At 33.1% G+C, this 24039-nt stretch overlaps 1 protein-coding gene across 1 annotated transcript in view; it reads left to right on the top strand.

Moving 5' to 3' along the window:
* Nucleotides 1–1289: 1289 nt before the first annotated feature.
* LOC118201127 (uncharacterized) overlaps nt 1290–24039 on the top strand; it is a 64146-nt gene continuing 41396 nt past the window's right edge. The window contains exon 1 of the mRNA XM_085824102.1: nt 1290–1320. Within this exon, the coding sequence (XP_085680228.1) occupies nt 1305–1320 (16 nt within the window). The 5' untranslated portion in view covers nt 1290–1304. The remainder of the gene's footprint in view (nt 1321–24039) is intronic.

The following is a 24039-nucleotide window of genomic DNA, read 5'->3' as shown; positions in this document are numbered from 1 at the left end:
TGTGCTATCAATTTATTCACTATATTACATTTCTTAAAAAAGAAGTATCACATAAAGACTGCAATACATTTTATAAAAAGTTAAAAAATTAAATTGTAATTTGTTAGTATTTAGGAAACTTCTGAAAAAAAAAGTATATAAGCTTGTGGCTTTGTTAGCTAAATCTGGGTACCTAATATAAACACATACACACTACACACACACACAAAACAAACAAACAAAAAAAAAAAAAAAAAAAAAAAAAAAAACGTATTTTCTGCACAGGAAAACTTGGGAAAGCCTTTTTCATGTGCATTTTTTACTTTGTGATAAAAAATTAAATGGTTTCCGTAATTTTCAGGACTACAAAATGAAGCGAAATTTCCAATTTAGCAAATAATTTTTGCAATACAACACTGTGCATCTCTTTTGCGAGGTCTGGCTAAAAATGTTATTACACATTTCACGTGAGAATCCGCCAAATTTTCCATTTTCACTCCGCTGTTTTTTATAGAAATGAAAGTTAGAAAATTATTATAATCGAAGCGAAAAAGACGTCATCAAAAGACACGAAAAGAGGAATATGAGCGAAAAATAAATCCAAAACAAAACTTCAATTCTTGGATCTTGGATCATTTCTATACTTCTGGCTTCAGCTACTAAGAGCTCTTACCAGTAAATAATCTTTAAACCATAGGCCATTAAGGTTAAGCGCGAGATCATTAAATGAGAGAACTCATAATCTAAGTTTGCTAAAATGCATATCATGGCATATCATGGGAGCGTAGCTATATCAATGGCGGTGAGAGGCGAAATGAAAGAATTGGCATTTGGGAGAGTCAAGAAGAGCAAATCACATGATCAGCGTTCTGTCAGAGTTTATACATTTATGTTTTTAGAAATAAATAAAGTACAAACATGGTAAAACACAACAAAATATGTTGAGAATAAAAGTCCTAAGTCTTTTGAAGTACATGAAAACTTCTCAATATGCGATAAATTCATGGGAAAATAGAAGACTGTACAGTACAAAAATGAGGTCATCTGGCTCGCTGAGGCCAATGAGATGAGAGTAAGCACTTGGTGAAGACCGTGAACTTTGATTTTTTCCCACACGATACGAAATAAAGTAAAAAAAAAAAAAAATTAAAAAAAATAAAATCTTGGTTAAATAATAAATACGAAAGTTCATCGGGAGGTAATTGAGGAGAGGAAACTATCTATTCGATAGGTTTTATCGTTAGGTTTTGAATAACAGTTCGAAATAAATAGCTCGTTCAAAACTTCCAGCTGTTCTGTGCTTATACCAGCTATAGTAAACTTAAATGTTTATATATAAATGTAAAGAGAATTTTCATTTTCCAGCCTAATTATTCTCCAAATTTTAGATGCAGTTTGGCAAAATGTAATTGGAATTAAAATTAAAATTGCAAGAAACTGCAACAATATTTTGAAATATGTGATTTCAATTATATTGCAATTGTAATTAGCTTCGCAATTACAATTAGAAAGTAAGTACTTTTTAAATGCAACAATAATGTATGTAATTGCATTTTAATTCTTAAGTCTTACAATTACAATGCAATGATAATCACAAACATTATAATTATATAATCTAATTACAATTAAAAATTTTATTGCATCTAATCACAACTACGGTAATATTATCTAATAACGTAATTTTAACTGCAATTGCAGATGGTAATTATAACTACGTAATTAGGAAAGTAATTGTCTCTGATAATTAGAATTACTTAACAAAGTGAAATTATGATGATAACTGTAATTCTAAGTATAGTATGCAATTGTAATAAAATTATGCAATTACTAAGTAGTTATAGTTAAAAAGTAGCTGTTTTTTTAATTACAATTACAATTTACGTAATTTCATTTAAATTACAATTACTCTATATTTGTGAAATCCAATTTCATATTCAATGCAACTGCAATCATATAATCTAATTACAATTAGAAGACTGTCATTGTAACTCCAGTAAGTAATTATAATAATGTAATTAGGATAGCAATTGTTTCTGATAAAAGCAGTTACGTAGCCCAGGAAAATCATGATCTTAATTGCAAATGTAATTGCAGAATGCAATTGAAAACACATAGTAATTGGAATAATATTATGCAGTTATCTTGCAATTACAATGTAACAATTTTTAATTACATATACAATTTACTCATATGCATTTTAATTATAATTGCATTTTAATTGTGAAATCTAATTGAATAAACAGTATAACTGTAATTATATAATCTAATAAAAATTACAATGCAATTGTAATGACCTCTTAATTAAAATTGCGCAGCAGATGATTGTAACTATTTAATCAGAAAAACAACTGCCCCTTATAATTTCAGTGACATAGGCTAAGGAAATCGTGATAATATTTGAAAATTACAGTCAATAATATTATATTCGAAAATGTTTCTGCATTTTGGATAATGAGTTTTTAAATAATACAACGGGATAATCACCTATAAGAAAAATATTAATATTTTCTGTCATGTCTTCTGAATCACCTTATATATATTGTAGTTTGTGGTACCAGCATAAATAGGAGTTTATTTAAAGGAAATATTTTATATAGACCGAAATGCACATAATGTTAGTAAGCAAATATGTATGTTTATGATCTTCGATATACATGTGAACTTAAATTACAAGATTAAGGGAAAGCAAGCAAAGAGTTTATGCCAGTGCAAAGGGATGTTTTCGCAAAGGATTTGTTACGGGACGCTTGTCTTGTTTACATTACACAAGAAATAAATCATAAAAATTACATTTATCCTTTTCTTTTCAGAAAAGTTTGGTTTGGTTTATTTAATTATGGCAAAGCACACTAGGGCTATCTGCCTATGAGGAGGGATGCCTCCGTGGAGGACTTTCTAAGGGAAACTGGCTCGTATACACGTTACACATGGGGAAAACCACGAAAACAACCAGCCCGTTCGCGAGATTCGAACCTCGGACCGAACTACCAGTGTTCAGCGACTTTACCGCTCGGCCGCTGGTGGGTCTCTTTTCAGAAAGGAGATCATCAAGGACTAAACTAAGCCTCATAATTTTATCCAACCTATTGCTTTAGCTGGTAAAAAAGGATTCTGATCAGCAATCAGTATGCTTAATTGCTGTGTGTATTAGACATTTTACTAAATCCATTTATTATGAATTACCGCCCAGACAGTAAAGCGGTTCGTGACTCTGGTTGCCGTACCAAAGAGCCTGGTTTCGAATCCCGGATAGGGCATGAATGTAATTTCTTCGTCCTCTTCATAGGTGGCAACGCTGGTCCACGTATTAGTTCCCTCCTTAATAACATGACCGGCCTTAGTAGTGATCAATGTCTATAAACGGCTACTACCTGCCATTGGAAAAAAAAAAATTACGAATTGGTCTTTTATTCAACATAACACACATTTTCCATAAATAGTTAAAATGCATTATTCAGTTACAAGTGAAAGTACTTGCATGAACTATTTTCCATCATTGTTTCACGTAAGAACAAATAAAAGTACAATTTTCTTATGCACCTGTGATTGTCATATTATTTGGATTACGGTAAAGACTGCAAAGATGCTTCTGTGGAGGACTTTCTAAGGGAAACTGGCTCATGTTCACATCACCCGTTAATAAAAGCAGAAAAAGATCTTTACTTAATTGAATGCAACGAAACGTTTAAGAAGAATGATGTACTCATAGAGAACTTTCTAAAATAAAATGATTTGTATTCATGTTACACATAAGGAAATCCACGGAGCTATCTAAACATTTAGATTGTTTGCCAAAATGGGCATCCGATTTGAACTAGTAGTATTCAAAAGATGACTTATTACTCTGCTGAGCGAAAAATCTAATTGCTTTTGAAGTTATATTGTAATTCGAACAATCATTGTATTGCAATTATTATTATTATTTTTTCCCCAAAGGCAGATTGTGAACAGTTACAGTGCAACACATTCCATTAGTCTATACAAGGCCAGAAGTTGCAGTCACTTTATTATGGAGGCATCTAATATGTGGGATCATCGCCTCCTATGAAAGGACGAACAGTTAAAGCCATGCCTTCTCCGGGATTCGAACCCAGGCCCTTCGGTATCGCAGTCAGGCTTCCCTAACCACTATACCATCTGGGCGGCACAATTACAGTTATAACTGCATTAGTTGTAGTTTTAACTACAATGAATAACCAGCTTTTCTCAGTCAATAACAGATAGCTTAAACTTTAAAGATAAATGGAAGGTCTTATAATTTGTCGAATGGCAATATTCTAAGAAAGTGTAGTCTCCAGGATTTTCGAAGTTTAATTACAGTCTTACATTTCGCATACTCGCAGCACTTGCCCAAAGGCTGTTCCAAGATTATTTCTGTTCACCTCATCCATTAATTTTGGAGCAGAATTATGTCTAGAGACATTTTTTTCTGAGGACAGTATTTTATATAATAGAAAAAAAAAAAAAAATAATAATAATAATGCGTCTCCCTCAAGGTGCAGGAAACAACAAGTACTGATAAATTTAATTGAAATTACAATTATAATTTTAGTTAATACAAATACAATGTTACTTTAACGGTTAGAATTACATTATAGTTCTAATGGCAAAAATATCAAATCAGTGTTATAGATTAGTATACTTTTACTTATCACAATATTAAACTTTTAATGCTGTTTTATTTTATTTAGCTTATCACAATATTGAGCTTTTTAATACCGTCGGTACTGAAAAAATGTTTTACTACTGTCATGAAATGTATATTCGATAATAGTTTCTAATTAATGTTTTTCTTATATATTTTTCTGCATAATTCATAAATGTTTGCAATGGAAATAATTCTGAGGCTTTTATAATACTTCTAAATTTTCATGAAATAAAGTTCCATTAAAGTTTACTTGAAGGAGACTCTCAGTGCAAGCACTCGAAAAGAAATTATGCTACATTTACATATTATGAAACGGTTGAATGTAGAGTATTTACTTGTAACAGCGGTGCTCAATATACCGCGTTTTCTGAAAGAATGCATATGTTGCCTAAAATCGAATTTAAATCACTATAATCAAAATAATTGGCTAAAGTATTAAATTGTAACTTTTACAGCATCAATCGAATTAGTGGATTTTATTGAAGATAAAAATGTGTTGATATTGACAAGCTATATTAGTTTTTGTACTATAATGAATGCTAGCTAGTAGCTATATGAATATAATGAATGTACTATAATAAATGCTACCTAGTAGATACTCTAGTTAACAGCTAGAGTAAAACTCAGGATATGGTAACATTAAATAAATAAATAAATTAAATTAAAAAAAAAAAAAAAAAAGAAGAAGCAGAAAACGAAAGCGAAAAGGAACTGAATACATTCGGAAAGAGAAGGCTTACTATGGTGAAACATTAGAAACGTGTAGACAAAGTGTTAATACTATATGTGAGAAAATACTAAGGACAAATTGAAATACATCATAGCTACGTTTGGTGCTTTCTATATTATTTATATCAATATTAATATAAGTACCGAAAAATACTTAAAAAATAGGTATTTTCGAAACTTTAAAGGAACAAAATTGCAGTCTGAAAATTTATAGCAGCGGAACTTTTGAAGTAATTTCATGCCTTCTGAAGGTCGCCATGAATGTAACAATTTATAACTGTCAGCTTTTACAACTAGGAATCAGATAAACTCTATTGTCTGGTAAACCGGACTGTCTAGTAATGTTTTCGGTACTGTCTAGTTTCCGGGAATGGCGATGTATGCAAGCTTTTTCCTCTTTCTGCCCTAAGAATAAACAGCTCATAGGGGAATTCTGAAAAATATATAACCCTTTCATAAATGTACTCATACCCTGATATTTACAATAGCGTTTCTTTATTTAGATAGCTTTGAGCATGCAAATTCAGTAAAAATCAGAAAACAAGTACCATACTTATAACAAAGCAGGTTATCTCAGTAAATGAAGGGAATTAAGTACCGGCGATGGCAAGATTTTCCCATGGTTTGAAGACTAAGTAATTTATTCCTTTCAGAAAATTTTCTCGGAAAGCAAATCATCACTTACGGATAGAAGAATGTTCTAAGAACTACGGGACAAATTTATAATGGGAATAAAAGAATGAAAGAAATCGGAAACTCTTTTCTAGTAATCATTTTACTCCTCGAAAGTTGGTTTCAGTATCACCTTTTTAAGGAAATGACACATGAAATGGATTTCAGAAACTGAATCTCGAAATCATCAATAACTATCCAATATTCTGCATTTGTAAATATTTATTTAATTTGCATTTCAACCAAATGTGGAAAACAAAGCGGAAAAAAATCTCCATACAAAAGGAAAAAAAAAAAAAAAGAGATTCCCATTTTTTTACAGTGATATTCCATTAAATTATATCAGAAAATCATATCACTGATGGATGCAATAAATACTAATTTCAGACATGTTGCCTGTTTATGTTGTTAACTCTCTTTTGCAACTGAACACTGGTAGTTTTGCCTAAGTTTGAATTCCGGCGAATGCGTTCGTTGCTTGGTATTTTGGTGAATTTTAGGTTGAATATATCAAACCAGTTTCTCTGAAAAAGTCATCTACAAACGCATCCTTTTCCTCAAGCAGGTGCCCATCGTATGCTGCCTGACGAATGTGCAAGAATTTTTCTTCTTTTACACAGCTTTCATAATCATATATTACCCAGCAGCGGCCGAGCGGTAAAGACGCTGAACACTGGTAGTTCGGTCCGAGGTTCGAATCCCGAACGGGCTGGCTGCATGGTCGTTTTCGTGGTTTTCCCCATGTGTAACGTGTATACGAGTCAGTTTCCCTTAGAAAATCCTCCACGAAAGCATCTCTCCATTTAGGCAGATAACCCTCGTGTGCTTTGCCTTGAATAGCACCATACCAATAATACCATAATCACATATTATATTATTGAACATTTTTAATTTGCAAAACTATAAGTTATGGAAAACTCAATGACATGTTTATTTAGATAAATAAAAAGATAAAAATTAAATGCGTCATCATCGACATCATTTTGTTAGTAATATCATTATATAATCTATTGTACTTTTTTTTTTTTTTTTTTTAGTGTACTGGGGAATTAAAGAAAATTTCTCAAAAGTATCATCATGTTTTCGTAAACTGATATATAGTGTTAAATTATTATATTAAATTTCAGTTTATTGTAGCAGAAATCGTAAATAGCTGCATTATGTATAGCTCTTGCTTCGCTGAGCTTTCAGAAGTTAATCTGCGTCCATCCGCATAATCGAGGAGCAGGTCGATTTGTTTCTCAGTGCAATCGCTGTGGGATCTTAATTCTACTGACCGATGTTCTATAAATGTAAAATATTTTGCCCTGCCTAAATTCTGTAGCTCTCTACATTCTAAAAATTTTGCCGTTGTCAAGTGCCAAATTCTTAGAATTTCGCCATCCCTAAATTTTCTTGTTCGATGCCTCTTTAAATTCTAAGAATTTTTTCAGCCATTAATCTGCCTCCTGGCCATACGTGTTTTTCGATGCCACATATGTCACTGAAAAAGTTGAAAAATCGGGATTTTAAAAGCAAACTTCCTACTTTTCATCAAATAAATTTTATCGATTAGCAGTGCTATGGAAGCATTAAAACATTTATGTAATAAATACACAAATACTTCAGAAACATTTTTTTCTCTCTACTGAAGAAAGGCCTGTCTCTGATTACCTGCGAATTTGATTAAGTTTTATCCAAAATCTACGTCAAAGCGTTTCTTTTTGGCCTAATATTAAATTTTACATTGGCATGTTCCTGTACCTGCTTGATGTTGACAAGATTTATTCAAAACTTACTGTTCTTATTTTTTATTTTAAAACAAACAATTTAAATGGAAATCCTCAGCTTGCTTTTATTTATTTAAATAATAACATTTGATAATGTGAATTGAGATCAAGAAGTAATTTGCGTATTTGAACCCAAAAAAAAGTTAAAGACCAATTTTGAAGCTTTTGTTTTGGTTTGCTTTATTTTTCCTTCAAAGCACGCGAGAGCTATCTGCCTAAAGGGAGGAATGCATCCGTGGAGGACATTCTAAGAAAGACTTACTCGCGCCCACATTATGCACAGAGAAAACCACAAAAATTCCACTTTGAAAGGTAAAAGTGTCTAATTTTTTAGAGCGAGATTTTCCTAACAATGAATTTTAGCAATTTAATATAAGTGCTATATTTAATTAAGAATTAAAACAATGTTCTTTTGTGATTAACGTAAGGTAACTCTTTCTGTCAAAAATAATCATATGAAAATGCACCGAATTTCAGTACCATGTAATTTAGTTCGGAAACTGAGAGGTATCTGTGACTTCTTGTCTATATGTAGAAAATTTTTAATAAGGTTATTATAACTGAAATTTGTTTCAAAATATTCAATATTTCATAACTTCTATCAACCAATAAATGCGATAAAGGTAAACTCATCTTTTATAAATATGAAACAAGATAAACGAAATAAATTTATGGTAAAATGAATTACAAACATTATGTCGAAATGACTGACACTGAGCATGTGTTTGTTATTTTAATAGTAATTTAATTATCAATTACATGTAGCTTTCAATAGGAATTAGGTATTTTAAGCCTCTTATAAATTTTTTCTTAGCGTTAAAGCTCGATAACATGAATCAAAAGCAGAAAATTAGTTAAACTACACTGTCTCACTAGTCGTAAGATTATATTACTGAAATATGCATATAAAAACAAATTAACATTTTATAAACGTACATTAAAATACCGAAACGCAATAAAAATCAATAACATTTATACTTAAAAAGCAACAAAGCCGGGCTCATGTGAATCACTAGAAGAGGCGCCAAATTGGCTATACGAATTCGAAAATTACCTTAATTATTAGAGGAAATAGGCTTCGTCAAACTTAAATCAATAAAACAAACCAAAAAAATTGCAAGAAAACCTGGAAATTAATGCAATATGCATTTCAGTGTTATTTCTTATTTATCAAAAACGAATTTTTTAACGTTTTCATTTGAAAATTATAAATAATTGGCTACATTATTTCTCTGAATTTATAAAACTACGATTAAAAAATACTTTAAGAATTATGGTATAATTATGCTATAAGAGTTATGACATTTTGATTTAATACAATTACTTTTGCTTAATACAAGTGTAGCTATTTTTATATTTATATGGACACGCATTGACCTTTCTGCCTCAGGTGAAAAATTATCTTGGCACGGCTCTGATAAGCAATTAAGATTACAAATATGCACAAAATTAGTAATAAGGCAATACAAAACTTCCTTTTCTGTTTTGGATTTCCAGAAAAAAATATCTTTTTTCGTCTAACCAAAGCATGGACACAAAAACACAAAACGTGTTCCTTCCTCCGTAAGGGCAAAAGCAGCCCATCTGCTTACTCGCCTCTAGGCGGTAATCAAAGGACAGTAGGAAACCATCACTTAGTGAAACCACTTGTTGATAGCCCTACAAGAAGGGGGAAAGAAAATCTAACAAAGGCCGTTTTCAGGACAGTTTTGGTTCACACTAAATGAAAAAAAAATTGTAAACATGGTTAATTTTTACTGCAGTTTTCGAGACGTAAATAGATTTGAATGCGAGCCGCCCGGTGGGTTAAATACACTACTACCACTTAGAGTTGTGGTGGATCGTTCGAGGTCTTTTTCTTACGTGCTCAGTAGTAGGATCGTAATCAGTAAGTCTTTTATTAGCTTCATAGGGAGAATTTTTCATATCTTCAAAAACGTTGTGCGCAGAAATTAATATTTGGTCATGAATGAGATATATATCCAGGTCTTTATGGATTTGAGAATTCCTTACGAACCTTCCTTACGAACGATTTGAGAATTCCTTACGAATTTCCTTTACAATACTGCGTAAGATTTTATTTTGAAGAACATTTAATTTTTGTCTGTCTGTTTTTCGGGCAGTAGCCCAGGCAGGAACTGTATAGAGAATAATTGGGCGAATAAGTGAGATGTAGAGATTTTTTTTAGTACGGAGGTTTAACTCAGAGTTTCTTCCAATTAAAGAGTAGAGAGCGATGAAAGCAGCGTTAGCCTTGTTAGTAACATATTGTACCTGTTACTTTGAAATTAAGGGATTTGTCAATGTAGACGCCTAAATATTTATAGGAGTCTGCAACAGGAATTTCTTGATTATTAAGACGGATATTGATATTCACTGGAACATTTTTCCTGTATCTGCGGTAGAGAACTACGCAGCATTTTTTCAGTGTTCAGTTTGATTTTCCAGTCTTGGCAAAATTTATTAATAATGTTGACTTGGAGTTGAAGTTTCTCTAGGGCGTTATTTGGGCTTCTAGAACTGGTGAGAATGACTATATCGTCGGCATATTTGAGAATGGTTGGATGAAATGGCAGAGGCATATCATTTATGAATATTGCAAAGAGCTTCGAACCTAAAACACTGCCCTGAGCTACTCCGCTGTAAATCACTTTTTTAGAGGATATTGCTTCACGACAGCGTACTTGAAAGGTACGGCGCTTAAAATATGAGTGCATAAGCTTAATAAAGCTATTTGGTAGAAGGAAGTTAGAAAGCTTATTAAGTAAGCCAGCATGCCACACTCGATTGAAAGCTTTTTCAAAATCGAGGAAGCATGCCGTTACGCCGTTCTTCTTTGTGAATTCCTGGGCGATAAATTCAACTAGATTTAGAATCTGATGTGTGGTACTGTGTCCTTTGCGGAAACCAAACTGATGCTTGTCTATAAGATCAAGGCGTTCTAGATGACTATTGAGCCGAGCACTAAGTACTCGCTCGAAAACTTCCCGAGTGCTGGCAGAAGACTAATAGGTCTGTAGCTTTTAGCAAGTTTTGGATCTTTTCGTGGTTTTGGGATGGTAACTATGATCGAGTGTTTCCATTCAGAAGGAAAGTAACTAAGTCTGATACAAGCATTAAAGATATTTGTAATTAAGACAATGCATTTTCTCGGTAAAGCTTGAAGCGCTTCATTAGAAATCATAACACACTTCAATTGCTGGCATAAAAATTGGTCGCCGAAAACAGTCTCCGGCGGTAGCTTATTCTAATTGGTTGAACTTTTTCAGTTTCCGGCGAGTTTTAGCCGCCCGTGTGGGCAGATAGCCCTACTAGTGTGCTTTGCCGTAGGCTCAATAAAATCAAAATACCAAAAACCGAACATCTCTCACGTACTGGAGGAAACGGCGTCCTCCAAAGTCCTCATCTTCTTGCTTAAAAGCAAGATTGCTAAAGTGCTAAAGTCTCTCACACGTCTCAAGTTTCACAGGAAAAATTTATCAAGTTTTTTAAACAAACATGTTTGTTTTTCATATGGCATAATCTAAACAAATGACATGAAAAATCTGAAATTTTTTGAATTGTTGATGGGAAAATATATACACAAATCTGAATTTTTTGGAATAAAGATTAAACTAATGACATAAAAATATAATGATATTCCAAAGTTTATCAGGGTAAAGCTCGGAACTTTCCGAGTAAAGCTTGATGATGACAAGTAGTCTCACAGTATTTATCTTTTAAACTACTGAAATGTTCAACAAGACCTAATTCAAAACTGAGAAAGCTAATCCAATTTCACCGCGAATTCGCTACAGTAAACCACAAGTATTAAGTAAACTACTTTGTAAGCAACTGAACTGAGATGTTTTCCTCCAGCTTTTCTAAGCTTTTTAATCACGCGCGAGAACCTTCTCGATTTTTCTGGATAGCAAAAGAGTACAATTAAGAGATACTAATTATTTTATTAAAATGTTAAATGCGCTTGCTGCTGTATATTAATTTTTCCGACGTAGCTTTCTCTTCAAATAAGTCTCGTGCTGCATTGCACGAGAATTATTTCCTACCTGCATTGCATGATATAAAACCATTTTAATTAATTCTACTAAACACAGCTAAATAAATATAGAAACCGTAACAATACTTTTTCATATACTGTTACGAATTTTGTATTTAAATAGCTAATATTAGTAGAATTATAATTAAAATTGTTTTATTTCCCTGTGCAACGCAGTGCGTGATAAATCGGAGATCATCATTCTTTAAGTGGTGTACGAACCGGAGGTTCTGTGCACTTAATTAAAGTGCGTTGTCTTCAGTGGAAGAAATAGTGCAGGTGTAGCTTCATCTATGGGCCACTGTTGAAATCATCGTTCGGTGGACGAAGCATATGTGTCGCCATCTGTTGTTCGTAGATGTAAGCAATAAAAGCAATTAAATAACATCAGGCATATCTTTTACACGCTGTCTTAATTTCACACAATATCGCAAAGTAAATGAAGAAAATAATATTTACAAGTCCCAGAGATTTTAAGCTTTCGTCTGAGGCGAAAGTACCAATAGCGTAGCACTCATAAGGGAGTAGATTGTCATGTGATACACAATTCAAAAGTTAGTCAAAAGTCTGCATTATAAACAGAAGGTTCATATAATTAGCGTCTCAAAAAGACACATGAATGTGCTAAGCCAATTACCCACAATGGTCTTGTTGCCTACTCTGATGCTGAAAAATACAAAATCTTTGCGAATGCTCTAGAAATGCAATTTTCATCCAATTCAAGCCCTGTGAACGTCAACTTTGCCTCCGTAGTGAAAAATAAGCTTATGGACTGGCTTAATGAACCAACTGCAGTTAATATCTTTAGTCTCACCTCCCCAAAAGAAATTGTAAGCATTATCAAGAAGCTCAGGCTGAGAAAAGCTCCCGGTATAGATGAGTCAGTAATTACATGCTTCGTAACTTGCCCCAGAACGCAGTCTCTAAACTTGCAGGAATATTCAACGCTTGTTTTACTCAGTGCTACTTCCCGCAGCATTGGAAGATTGCAAAGATTTTACTGCTTCCCAAACCAAGAAAGGACAATACCAAAGCTGAAAATTTTCGCCCTATCAGCCTACTACCCACGCTAGGTAAAATTTTTGAAAAATCATCCTCGGCCGTATGAACCCTTATATGCACCTTCTACCTGATTTCCAGTACAGGTTCAGGAAGGATCTTTCAACAACCAAGCAACTTGTTCGACTTATAGAATTCTCAAGGTCTGCCCAGCACCATAAATGTTGCACTGCCATCCTCATGCTGGACGTGGCGAAAGCCTTTGACCGCGTCTGGCATGAGGGACTTATCTACAAATTGATTCAATTAGAGTTTCCGAGGGAACTCATTCTGCTATTGAAATCTTACCTTACTAATAGACTGTTTACTGTGAACTGTGGTGAGAGCCACTCCACATATACTAGGATTAAGACCGGTGTCCCACAAGGCTCCTGTTTGGACCGGTGCTCTATTTGTTCTATACAGCGGACTTTCCTAAGGCGAATCTTAGTAGCAATATGATTCTGGCATGCTATGCAGATGATACTGCAGTAGCTGTCAGATCAATCCAACAGAGCCATTAGCATTCTTCAAGACATTACTATTCAAATTGAAAACTGGTGTGCTAATTGGAGGATCTCCATCAATGCTGCGAAATCTCAACTCCTACTTACAAGGCGCAGAAGCCTCCATAATACCTCAGTGCAACCTCTGTATCTTTTTGGACAACGTGTACCAAGAGTTAATAATGCGAATTATCTGGGGGTTATACTCAATCAGAGGCTCACACTGCATACTCACATTAGACATGTTGCTGGTAAAGCCTTAGCGGCTACTAATGAGCTATATGTCCTGTTAGGTAAAACCTCTGCACTTAGCCTTATTAGGAAACGTCATATTTACATTGCAATTCTGCATCCCATCATGAGTTATGCATCACCGGCTTGGGCCGCCGCTTCTCCTGCTAAGATCAAGAAGCTGCAGATAGTGCAGAACAAAATTTTGAGAATTATCACAGGGGCCCACTTTTATATCAGAAATGCCCTGTTTCACAATGATCTCAAGCTAGAGCCAATGGACGTCTACTTGCATAGACTCAATGATAATTTTTTCAAAAAAGGACTCCTCACTGACGCAGGAAACTTTAGTGCCACACTGAATTACTGCATAGATCAGAAGGACTTTACCATCCGTCCATATACTGCGCATAGATGGCGCGACTATAATTTCGTGACCTGAGCTACTTCATCTCTCCTGCATAATTGGCATGCGTTCTTGAATTCATGAGCTTGCATTTGTTTATTTGTAGTATATATTGTCTGTAACATATTCCTGTATATACTTTTCATGTATCTGTTCATACATTACTGAGTTTTCTGACCGTTCTAGTATTTCACACTACACATTTTCATCTTGACTGCCTCCCTCACTAATTTACACACTCCCATATGCCAGGTCTATTTGCGACTCCTTCAGGGACCATGGTCCCCTTTCCCCTTCTTTTTCTCCTTCACTGCATCCTCCCATTGTGGGAATTCATATGATTGCTTCCATGTGAAGTGCCCTCAGGACGTTACATCAGCAGAGCTTTCGACAGCCAAGCTTTCTTGGCTAGTAAAGCATTAAAGCATTAAAATAAGCATGATAAATTTTAAGAGAAAGTTAAGCCGAAAAAGTAAAAAAACAGGGAATCACCTGTGTTTAGCATTTAATAAATAAACATAAAAAGAACACCAAACATTAAATTTAAAAACGGCAGTTTTTCTCTGCAGAACAACTTCATAAAAAATCAATAAAAATTATTATATATAAAAAATTAATATGAACTAAGCAATATGCCCTAGTGCAAATATTAATTATCCCAATAAATAAATTAACCAACTTCCCGTTGCAAAATCTAAAGATTTAAAATGGTATAAAGGAAGCTAAAAAAATTAGTTTCCTTAAAAATACCATGCATTATTGTAATGTAATTAAAATCGTATATAATTAAAACATAATATAAAAAATTACGATGAAAAAAGTTATATCCCTTAATATAAATATTAATTATCCTAATAAATAAATTAATCAACTTTCCGCTGCAAAATCTTAAGAATTCAAATGGTATAAAGGAAGTTAAGAACTTTGTTTCCTAAAAAAAAATCATGCAAAACTTTTCAATATCTTAAAAACACGGAAATGAGCAATAAATAACGTAAAAAAAAAAATACATGCACACACACACACATACAAAAAAAAAAAAAAAAAAAAAAAAAAAATCTGAAAAGGAAAGTGTAAAGTGTAATACTAATATTTACAGTCCAGTATACAAAGCATAGCGAGAAAGTCTGTGTGTTTGTGTGTTTGCTCGCTAATAACTCAGTCATTACTATAGCTATCGTCACCAAATTTCCTACTATTATTTTCTGGGTTCTAAAAAAGGTTCCACTTTTTCAAAAAAAAAAAAAAAAAAAAAAAAAAAAGCCGCTAGAATTAGAGATATTAATTAAAAACTCTTTGAACGTTAATTTTCGCCCACATTTTTCCGAGTGGCAACAGTGCAACTAGTTCTCCATGTGTACTAAAAGTGCATTCCTGAACTGCTTCATTTTATTTTCATCTGTGTTTATTCATATGTATTACTGAAATGTCTACTAATGGCCTCCAATCGCTGACAACAAACAGATGGCTCCCCGTTGCTATAAAACCTGCCCTATTTTGCCGTAATGACCCCAAACGTTTTTTCAATTAGATGCCAGTTCAAGCTCTGAGGTATGGCACGCGATGACACGAAATTTTATACTGCGGTTTTTGCCCTCGACACCGAAATTCTTCAGTCAGTCCGCGAGGTAGTTCTGAAACCCTCGGATAACAAATACGAAGAATTGAAAATTAAATTAATTTCAGCACACGAGGAGTCTGAAAATACCAAAATAAAGCAGCTGTTACAAGATTTGTAACTTGGCGATATGCGCCCATCCTAGTTATCAAAATTTCAGGAACTTGCAGGTGACAATTTTAAATTGAGTGTTTTACAATTAATGTGGTTCAACCGTCTCCCGAGCAATTTCCAAGCTATTCTTTCCACTAGTAACGAAAATCTACCCTAGTTGGCCCAGATGTCAGATAAAATTCATGATGTTCTCCATCCATAAGCCATCAATCAAGTGCAGAATCCCAGTGTCGCTATTTCATCGCTCTTGAAACAAAGCCAGTAATTATCATAGCAGGTCACAACCTTACAAACGTGAACTCAGTATATCACCCGCGCGGCGATCAAAGTCCCGGAATCAATATAATAGGGATTACAAACACATGCAGTCCAGTAAGAAAAAAAAAATGTTTTTGTCATTCCCGATTTGGTGGTAAAGCGCCAAATGGTGGTATGTAAGCTTCCATGACCAGTCCAGCAGACATCTTTATACTGAGCGGGCTGTCACTTGAAGCCACGAGTGGCAGCGGCTAGTGCATTAGTCGATTATTTGTAACTGATAAATTGTCCTGGCAGGCGCTTTCTTGTTGTTAATACAGGTGCAGACATTTCACTCGTGCCTTCCTCTCTTGCCGAATTGAGACGGCCGCCAGGAAAATTAAACTTTTTTGCAAATAATGGATCAAAATCGCAGCATGACGGGAAATATTATTGTCTTTAGACTTGGATTTGTGTAGCAAATTTCAATGGCTCTTTGTCATAGCTGCGGTTTCGCACCCAATAATTGGTGCTGACTTGATACTTATTGAACAATAGGCCATTGGGTGCGCCAATAATGACTTATTGGTGCTGCAAAAATTTTCTCTTTTGGTCAACATTAAAAAATCGACGCTTACTTGGCTCAGTCACACAATTGTCCACTGTGTCTGGTATCGGAAATGCCATTAATTTTGGAATTAAATTCATCTCTGCTAATTCCCCTTTCCACAAACTAACTGAGCAGTATCCTAACGTGATGTGCTCGGTAACAGCCAAACGAACTGCTGACTTCGGTATTGTACATCACATAGAAACCACTGGACCACCAATCATTCCTAAGGCAAGGCGGTTGCCTCCTGAGAAATTAAGGGCCCCCAAACAAGAATTTAAATATATGTTTGAACAGGGAATTTGTCGGCCCTCAAAACGTTCATGGGCCAGTCCACTGCACATGCTTCCTCCCCCTCCCAAAAAAACGGCGATTGGCGTCCTTGTGGCGAATACGGACGTCGTGATGCAGTTACTTTGCCTGACAGATATCCGGTTCCTCATATTCAGGATTGCATGCAAGTCTTGGAAGGCAAGAATGTTTTTCTACGTTAGGCTTTGACTCGTGCTTATCATCAGATCCCATTCAAGCCACCTGATATACCCAAAACTGCTGTAATAACACCTTTTAGATTGTTCGAATTTCCTATTATGACGTTTCAGAGTTTTATAAACTCTTTAACAAGTTAGATTTTTTGTCTGCCATATTTTGATGATATTCTTGTAGCGTCGACAAAGGAAAATGAGCACCTTGAAAACCTTCGTATAATCTTTGCCTGATTTTATTGTTGCGTTCAGCTCAGCATATAAATTTAACGTTCATACCAATGTTCATTGCGACATTGTGATATTCCACCTCTTATTCCCTTTTCTATCATTGAAACCATATTAGCATTATTTATCAAATCTAATTTAATTTCAGTCTTTTTTAACATTGTATCCCAAGATAAATCAGGCGTTGTAAAATATCAAGCAGTTCTAATTTATATGTTTTTAACCAGTTTTCGATTATATTCTTGTAGCCTCGGCAAAGGAAAATGAGCACCTTGAACACCTTCGCTTAGTCTTTCACCGATTTTATTGTTGCATTCATCTCAGCATGATGCGACATTGGCATATTCCACCTCTTATTCCGTTTTCTATCATTGAAACCATATTAGTATTACTTATCAAATCTAATTTAATTTGTGTTTTTTAACATTGTATCTTAAGATAAACCAGGCGTTGTAAAATATCAAGCAGGTCTAATTTATGTGTTTTTATCCAGTTCAGCCTTTGCTTCGAGAAAGACTCGTGCACTTGGAATGCATCTTCATCCGTCAATAATGGCATACTATCATCGGGGTGAAATGTGGGCTGGATCGTGACGCCCCGAGATAGATTCGTCACAGTGTGTCTTTTCAAACCCCCAGAATGAGTCGAAAATAAAAAGTGGTGATTGATAGCTTATTTGGTCATGCTGTGGAGACAACGGTCTTGTCACAGCGGGGCTGTATCAGGAAAGCAAAGATGGGCATCACTGTCACTCCTAATAGCTGAAAGTTTAAAATGATATCGAGTTCCTGAGGATATACTCCGTGGATCATTCTCTGAACAATGAATTGCGTTGAAATGTTATGCCTAATATACGTATTTCATTTCTTCACAAAAACTGCACAGCAGTGTTGCTAGAAAATTTTTAACTAAAGTAGCAAAAGCAGACTAAAAATTCGCAAAAAGTCGCAAATGACGTCAGAGATCACGTGATATTAGTGACGTCATAGTTGCGCGTGCTCATGTGACCTCTGACGTCATCACACATTTCGGTAAGTTACAAATTATTCGATCCTTAGTCATTTTAACTACGTATTCTAGCTTAACAAAAATTTTAAAACTAGTATATTGCTCATTTTCAATTGTTTAAATATCCATTCTTTCTGTAATTAATTCACATTTAATTTATATTTATGTTTTAAAATTAATTTGTAAGATATGGCTGACGTTTAGATTGTTAGCGCTTTTGTACCAAATTTTTTGAGTTGGCAGTTAATTTTTTTTTAATCCAGTGTTTTTTTCCCCTTAATTGTGAACATTTTTATTGAGGAATGCTTTTCAGTGAGTTTTCCGTTCTGGGTGTTGGACTTATTTCTGATTCTGATTACTTAAGAAAGCCTTGTTTGTTCGTTGACTGCTAAATTTATTTGTGTTGTTATTTAGAAAAATGCAGTTGATTAGATTTTTAAGTCATTTCTATTCCTTAGTTCTCAACAATATTATTATAACAGGAGGATGAATTTTATTTCTTTCTCTGTTTGGGTACCCAATATATGGCTCGCAAGATGAAAATCATTTTGTTCGATTCTTTATCACAAAACAACTGGGGGGATGTCTAAAAAACAAAATTTGTAGAGCACTAAAATCATGAATATTAGTATTAAGGTACATAGCTCTGTATTTTAGAAGGCATTTTGCAATATATTAAAAAAATCTTTGAAGTCGCAAAATGTAGCATAAGGAAATGATGGACGTCGCAAAAATTTTACAAAATTGCAACTACTAAAATTTTAGCAGCAAAAGTTTGCCAAAAGTGAGAAATTTGAGAAAAATTGCACGTTCTGGAAACACTGCTGCACAAATAGAAATATTATTTGGTTTAATATCATTATCACTGATGCGTCAATTATAAATGTCATTGTTGAACTGAAATTTTCGAAGTTATATTTTATTTTTTAAAACCTAAATTAATAATTAATATTTTATCTGTTAAACGATGTTTTTTTTTTTTTTTTTTTTTTTTTTTAAATCATTGACAGAGCTACAGCATTAAAAGTATGGGAATTTTCAAAGAGACAACAGTAATATATGAAATTTGGTTGCTGTATTGTTTCTTTTATTTCCTACCCAAATGGATATATTCAGTGAAATATTTTCAACAACGCGTAATTTTTTAAATTTCACAATTTAAAAGCGTACGACATAAAAATTAGTCTTAGTAGCATTCAAATGACAGTTCTGCATCAGCGGGTCAGTGGGTCAGGGGAGTGGCCAATGACGTCACACAGAGGGCGGGGCCAAGGGCAACATCATCGATGACATCACACCAGGGCGGCGTAGACAATGACATCACGAGTTGAGTTGAGTTCTTTTTAGGTTGCTGATTGAGTTGTAGACATGCTTTTCATCTAAAGTTAGTTTTTCAAAATTGGGAACGGGAAATATTTTCTACATCTTAATTCTGGTGATATACAGATGTTGCCCTCTGTTAATGAAAAAGTGAATTATATGTTTTACAAATATATTTTTAAGTCTGGTGTTAAAGTTATTCACCTCGCGACAATGAAAACTATATAAGGGAAAAAAGTAAAAGTTTACAAATGGGTGCCCATTGTTTTTTGGCGATTTTTTCTGACGCCAAGATCGGCGCCACGAAGGCACAATTCAGATTCAGATTTAGAATTCCTTGAATTTCTCTTGGTTAAAGCTTAAAAAGTATAAAATAATTAGAGTTATTTCTTATAGGTGTTGAATAATAAACTTGCGTTATATAAAGTCAATCTTTTTAAAAATTATTTTCTTCAGTTACACAGTCATCAATCATAATTAAATTTTTAAGTGATGAGTCTAATTCATTTAGAGTAATGAAATAATTTAAATCAGAAGTATATTTTACTTCTTTCTTTTGAAATTTGTCGCATAATTTTAATAAATTTTTCTTATTTTTCGATGTTGAAGAACTTCCGTCTAAAATATTAGAATTTACAACTTCTTTTCTATATCTTAAACATAATTTTAAAGTAATATATCATGTTTAAAACATATAGTTGTCTTGCACATACATATAATGTGTCAAACTCTAATAAATTATATATTAAATTCAGTGTTAAATTTACGAGTATATTTCCAGATCCTGAGAGACATATATTTAAGAGCATGAAAGTCATTTGGGTAATAAAGGATGTTGATTTGAATCATGAAATTCACCACGTTGAGTATGATCTTTAATTATTATTTTTTTCATTCTAATTTTCCATAAGTAAATTCGTTTATATAAATGAACGAGATATAAAAAGAAAGAAAATTAAAGAGAAAAAAGCAACTAGAAAATGATATTAAACTTATGAAATTATAAGAAAAATGATGATTGAAAAAACGAAAATTTAGTCATTCAAAAAACTTTGGAGGGATTTAATAAACCAGCTACTTAAGAACTACTAAAGAAATAAAAAAGTTTTATTACTAAAGAAATAAAAAGAAATACGAAAAATAAAATAAAAATATAAAAACATGTAAGATGCTATACTAAACATATAATTTCTTTTAGAAATTCGTCCAACTGAAACTTCAAGAATTTTGCCTGAATTAGATTATGAGGTAATTTTTGAAAAAAAATATTTCAAGAAAAGATTATAACAGGTACTCATACCGAGAGAAAAGTTCGTTCATTTGATTTTGATAATACTTTAGATATCTTTTTAAAAATCATGACTTTAAATTACCTAATGAACTAACTGAAGAAAGTTTTGAGACAATAAATGATTTAATTGAAAAAAAAAAAAAAAAAAAAAAAGAAAAAGAAAAGACTGCAATAGATACAAGATCCTTAGAATCGGCGAAATCTAAATCACAAAAGGAAAATGTAAAATCACATCATGAATCACTTTCAAAAATAAATAAATATATATTCTATCAATATAAACATTTAGTTTAGCTCTGAGAATTTTTCAACCTGCGTGGTAAAATCCACTGAAAAGATCAGGCAAACTGAAAAGATTGGAACAAAAAACCGAAGAATTTAGAGGATTTCGTAAACTGTCTGGATCTGAAAGTTTACGAAACTGACTGTCTGGATCTGAAGAACAAGGAGATATGGTTTATGACCACAATGGAAAATGAATAACATTTCTCTGATGACATAAATAAGCAGTAAAACTGAATTTTAATTTCACTAATTACAACATACACTAAAGACAAAAAGCACCTAAACTCGAAGTAGGCCGTAGAAGAAAGAATTCTAATTTTTTTCTCACACCTAATTCGCTTTGGCTAAAGCCACGCCACGCCATGGCTGACCATTGGTCTCTATTTGAGAAAGGAAAGGAATTGTTAAAAATCCGATTCATAAGTTGAAGTGATTCCGACATGATTTTCAAACTGCAGTCTTCCCCGTTTGATAACCTTGTGCATGCCGCATTGTACGTAACCCTCCCGCACTGTTTGAAAGGTTGCTCTAAGTTTCATTTAGTATTTAGCCGCGAGGTTAATATCTAATTTATTACATTATCTTACTGCATCAGATATTTGTGATTTCTAAGTAATAACAATTTTAACCGCTATATAAGCACAGAGCAAATTCTCTTTGCTTGCTAGCTTTGAGTTGCCTTGCAAAGTTCGAAACATAAAGCCTCAGAGTAAATGCTTCCTCCGAACATTTCGTAAAATATTTACTTTATGTTAACTTATAACGTAATGTATTCAAGGTGTTTCACGCTGGTGGAAGCGTATTCTGCTGTATAAATAACGAATTTCGAAATGTTTCTGAAACTGGAATGCTTTTGTTGCTAGCAACTATCATATATCAACAGAAATGCCGACCATCTCTTTCAGCAAATTATTCGAATAGGATTTATATGCAATTAATTAGAAGCTTCGAAATGCTTAAAAAGAATTCTAACACGGAACTGTTCTTAAAACACATTTTGTAGTGTTCAGTAGTGTTAAATTATTTAATGATCTATGCTCATATATTAAATTACAATTATTAGAATTGTTTTCATTTTCATTTTATTATGCATTAAGAATAGTAAGCACAGCAGAACTTCTATTATTCAGATTTGGATACTTAGAACTATACCAATTGCGTATTTCCAAAACTCCAATTATCTGGACTGCAGGTATTTACAATACCATAACTCGGTTCAGACAACATATATCCGGCATTGTAGTTTTCCATTATCTTTATCCGGAATTATCTATATTCAGCATTGCATCCAGACAACATATACCCGGCATTATAGTTTACGAATATCTTTATATTAATAATTTTAATTACCCAGAATAGAGATATTCAGAAGTCCAGTTGTTAGAACTACAGACTTCTAGAACTCCGATTATCCCGATTCTAGATATCTAGAATTTAAACTGATCGGACTTCAGGTTTTCATAATATGTGCAACATATATACGGAATTTCAGTTACTTGCTTCTCTTTCTTAACTTACTGCAAAATGAAGCCAATTTTCTCACATGTTCTGATTTTTTCATTGATTTAAATAATATAAAAAATGTATTTCATTACCTATTTTCTATGAAATTATGAAATTGACTTAAAAGAACATGTACAAGTACAAATTATAATTTTGTGAAAGTGCCTAGCACTAATGGTAAGTATTGGCTGCAGTAAAACGCACCTTTACAACATAATAAGATAACTTCTTTGAATTTTTTACTTTTATGTGAGAAATTTATGATTATACAGTTAACTTCCGATTATCCGGATTTCTGATTAACTGGCTCTTGTCTAATAAAGCTTATATTTGTTTAATGCAAAATGATGGAAAAATTTACTTACGCACACCATTAGAATGAAGCAAAATTTCCATGGAAAATGCAAAAAGAAGAAAGTGCAATGAGGGCTATCCTTGATGCAATATCAGCGGTAGCAGAAGATGTCACAGTATTTATGAATCGTTTTTTCTCGCAACAATATTTATTATATACCGTGTCCACAAGTCCTTAATCGAACCAAAAAAATCAGTTTTTTAAAAGTTACGAAATCTAACTTTTACATGTTTCCTATACTTATATTTAGGGAAAATTTATCTCCTGATAAAAGTAAAATACATAAAGAGTGTTTTTGGTACGACAGAAATTGATCGAAATATTTAAGAACTGCAGGTCATAGTCAGGGCTTCTAAATAAACTGAAAAGCGAAATGTTTAAATATGTACATAACTAAAAATAAAATATCACTTTAAAAAGAGGTTACTTATATTAACAGAGAATTTATATGTAAAATTGTCATAATGAGTTTTGAGCAGCATAAAGTTTTTCAAAAAGGAGATCTCACTCCAGAATCTTATAGAGTTCGTGTTGTTGAAAACCTCTGGCAGATTTCATATTGAACGTACATAGTATTGAAACACAGTACAATTTGCAAAGTTGTTTGCGTGAATTAAAAAAAATTCTAGTTTAATGAATTTTTGCATGATTATTAGATTATTATTCTAAAGAATTAAAAATTCATGATAATATTAATAATCTAATTTTAGCGTATGAAAGCTTATAAATTACTTCTGTAGAAATTCTTTCCGCATACTATCTGAACAAATGAAAGCATGCTGACTCTAATAAATCGCAAAAGGATATAGTTGAATGGCATTTAAGGGGAAAAGGCAGTCTCGAATTATTCTTATTTATCAACCGTCTTTCAAGGTGGGCGCAAAATGAAATCACATATCGTTGCGGAGCATTTAGATTTTGAAATTTTAAGGATTTATTTATTTTTATCTAACAAGTTCTTTTATTTTAAG

The sequence above is a fragment of the Stegodyphus dumicola genome, chromosome 9, assembly GCF_044657685.1.
Source record: "Stegodyphus dumicola isolate Sdum_Otavi_A_Nest chromosome 9, ASM4465768v1".
In the NCBI taxonomy this organism is placed as follows: Eukaryota; Metazoa; Arthropoda; class Arachnida; order Araneae; family Eresidae; genus Stegodyphus; species Stegodyphus dumicola.
The sequence above is the reverse complement of the archived record's forward strand: the minus strand, read 5'-3'. Positions and strand labels throughout refer to the sequence as shown.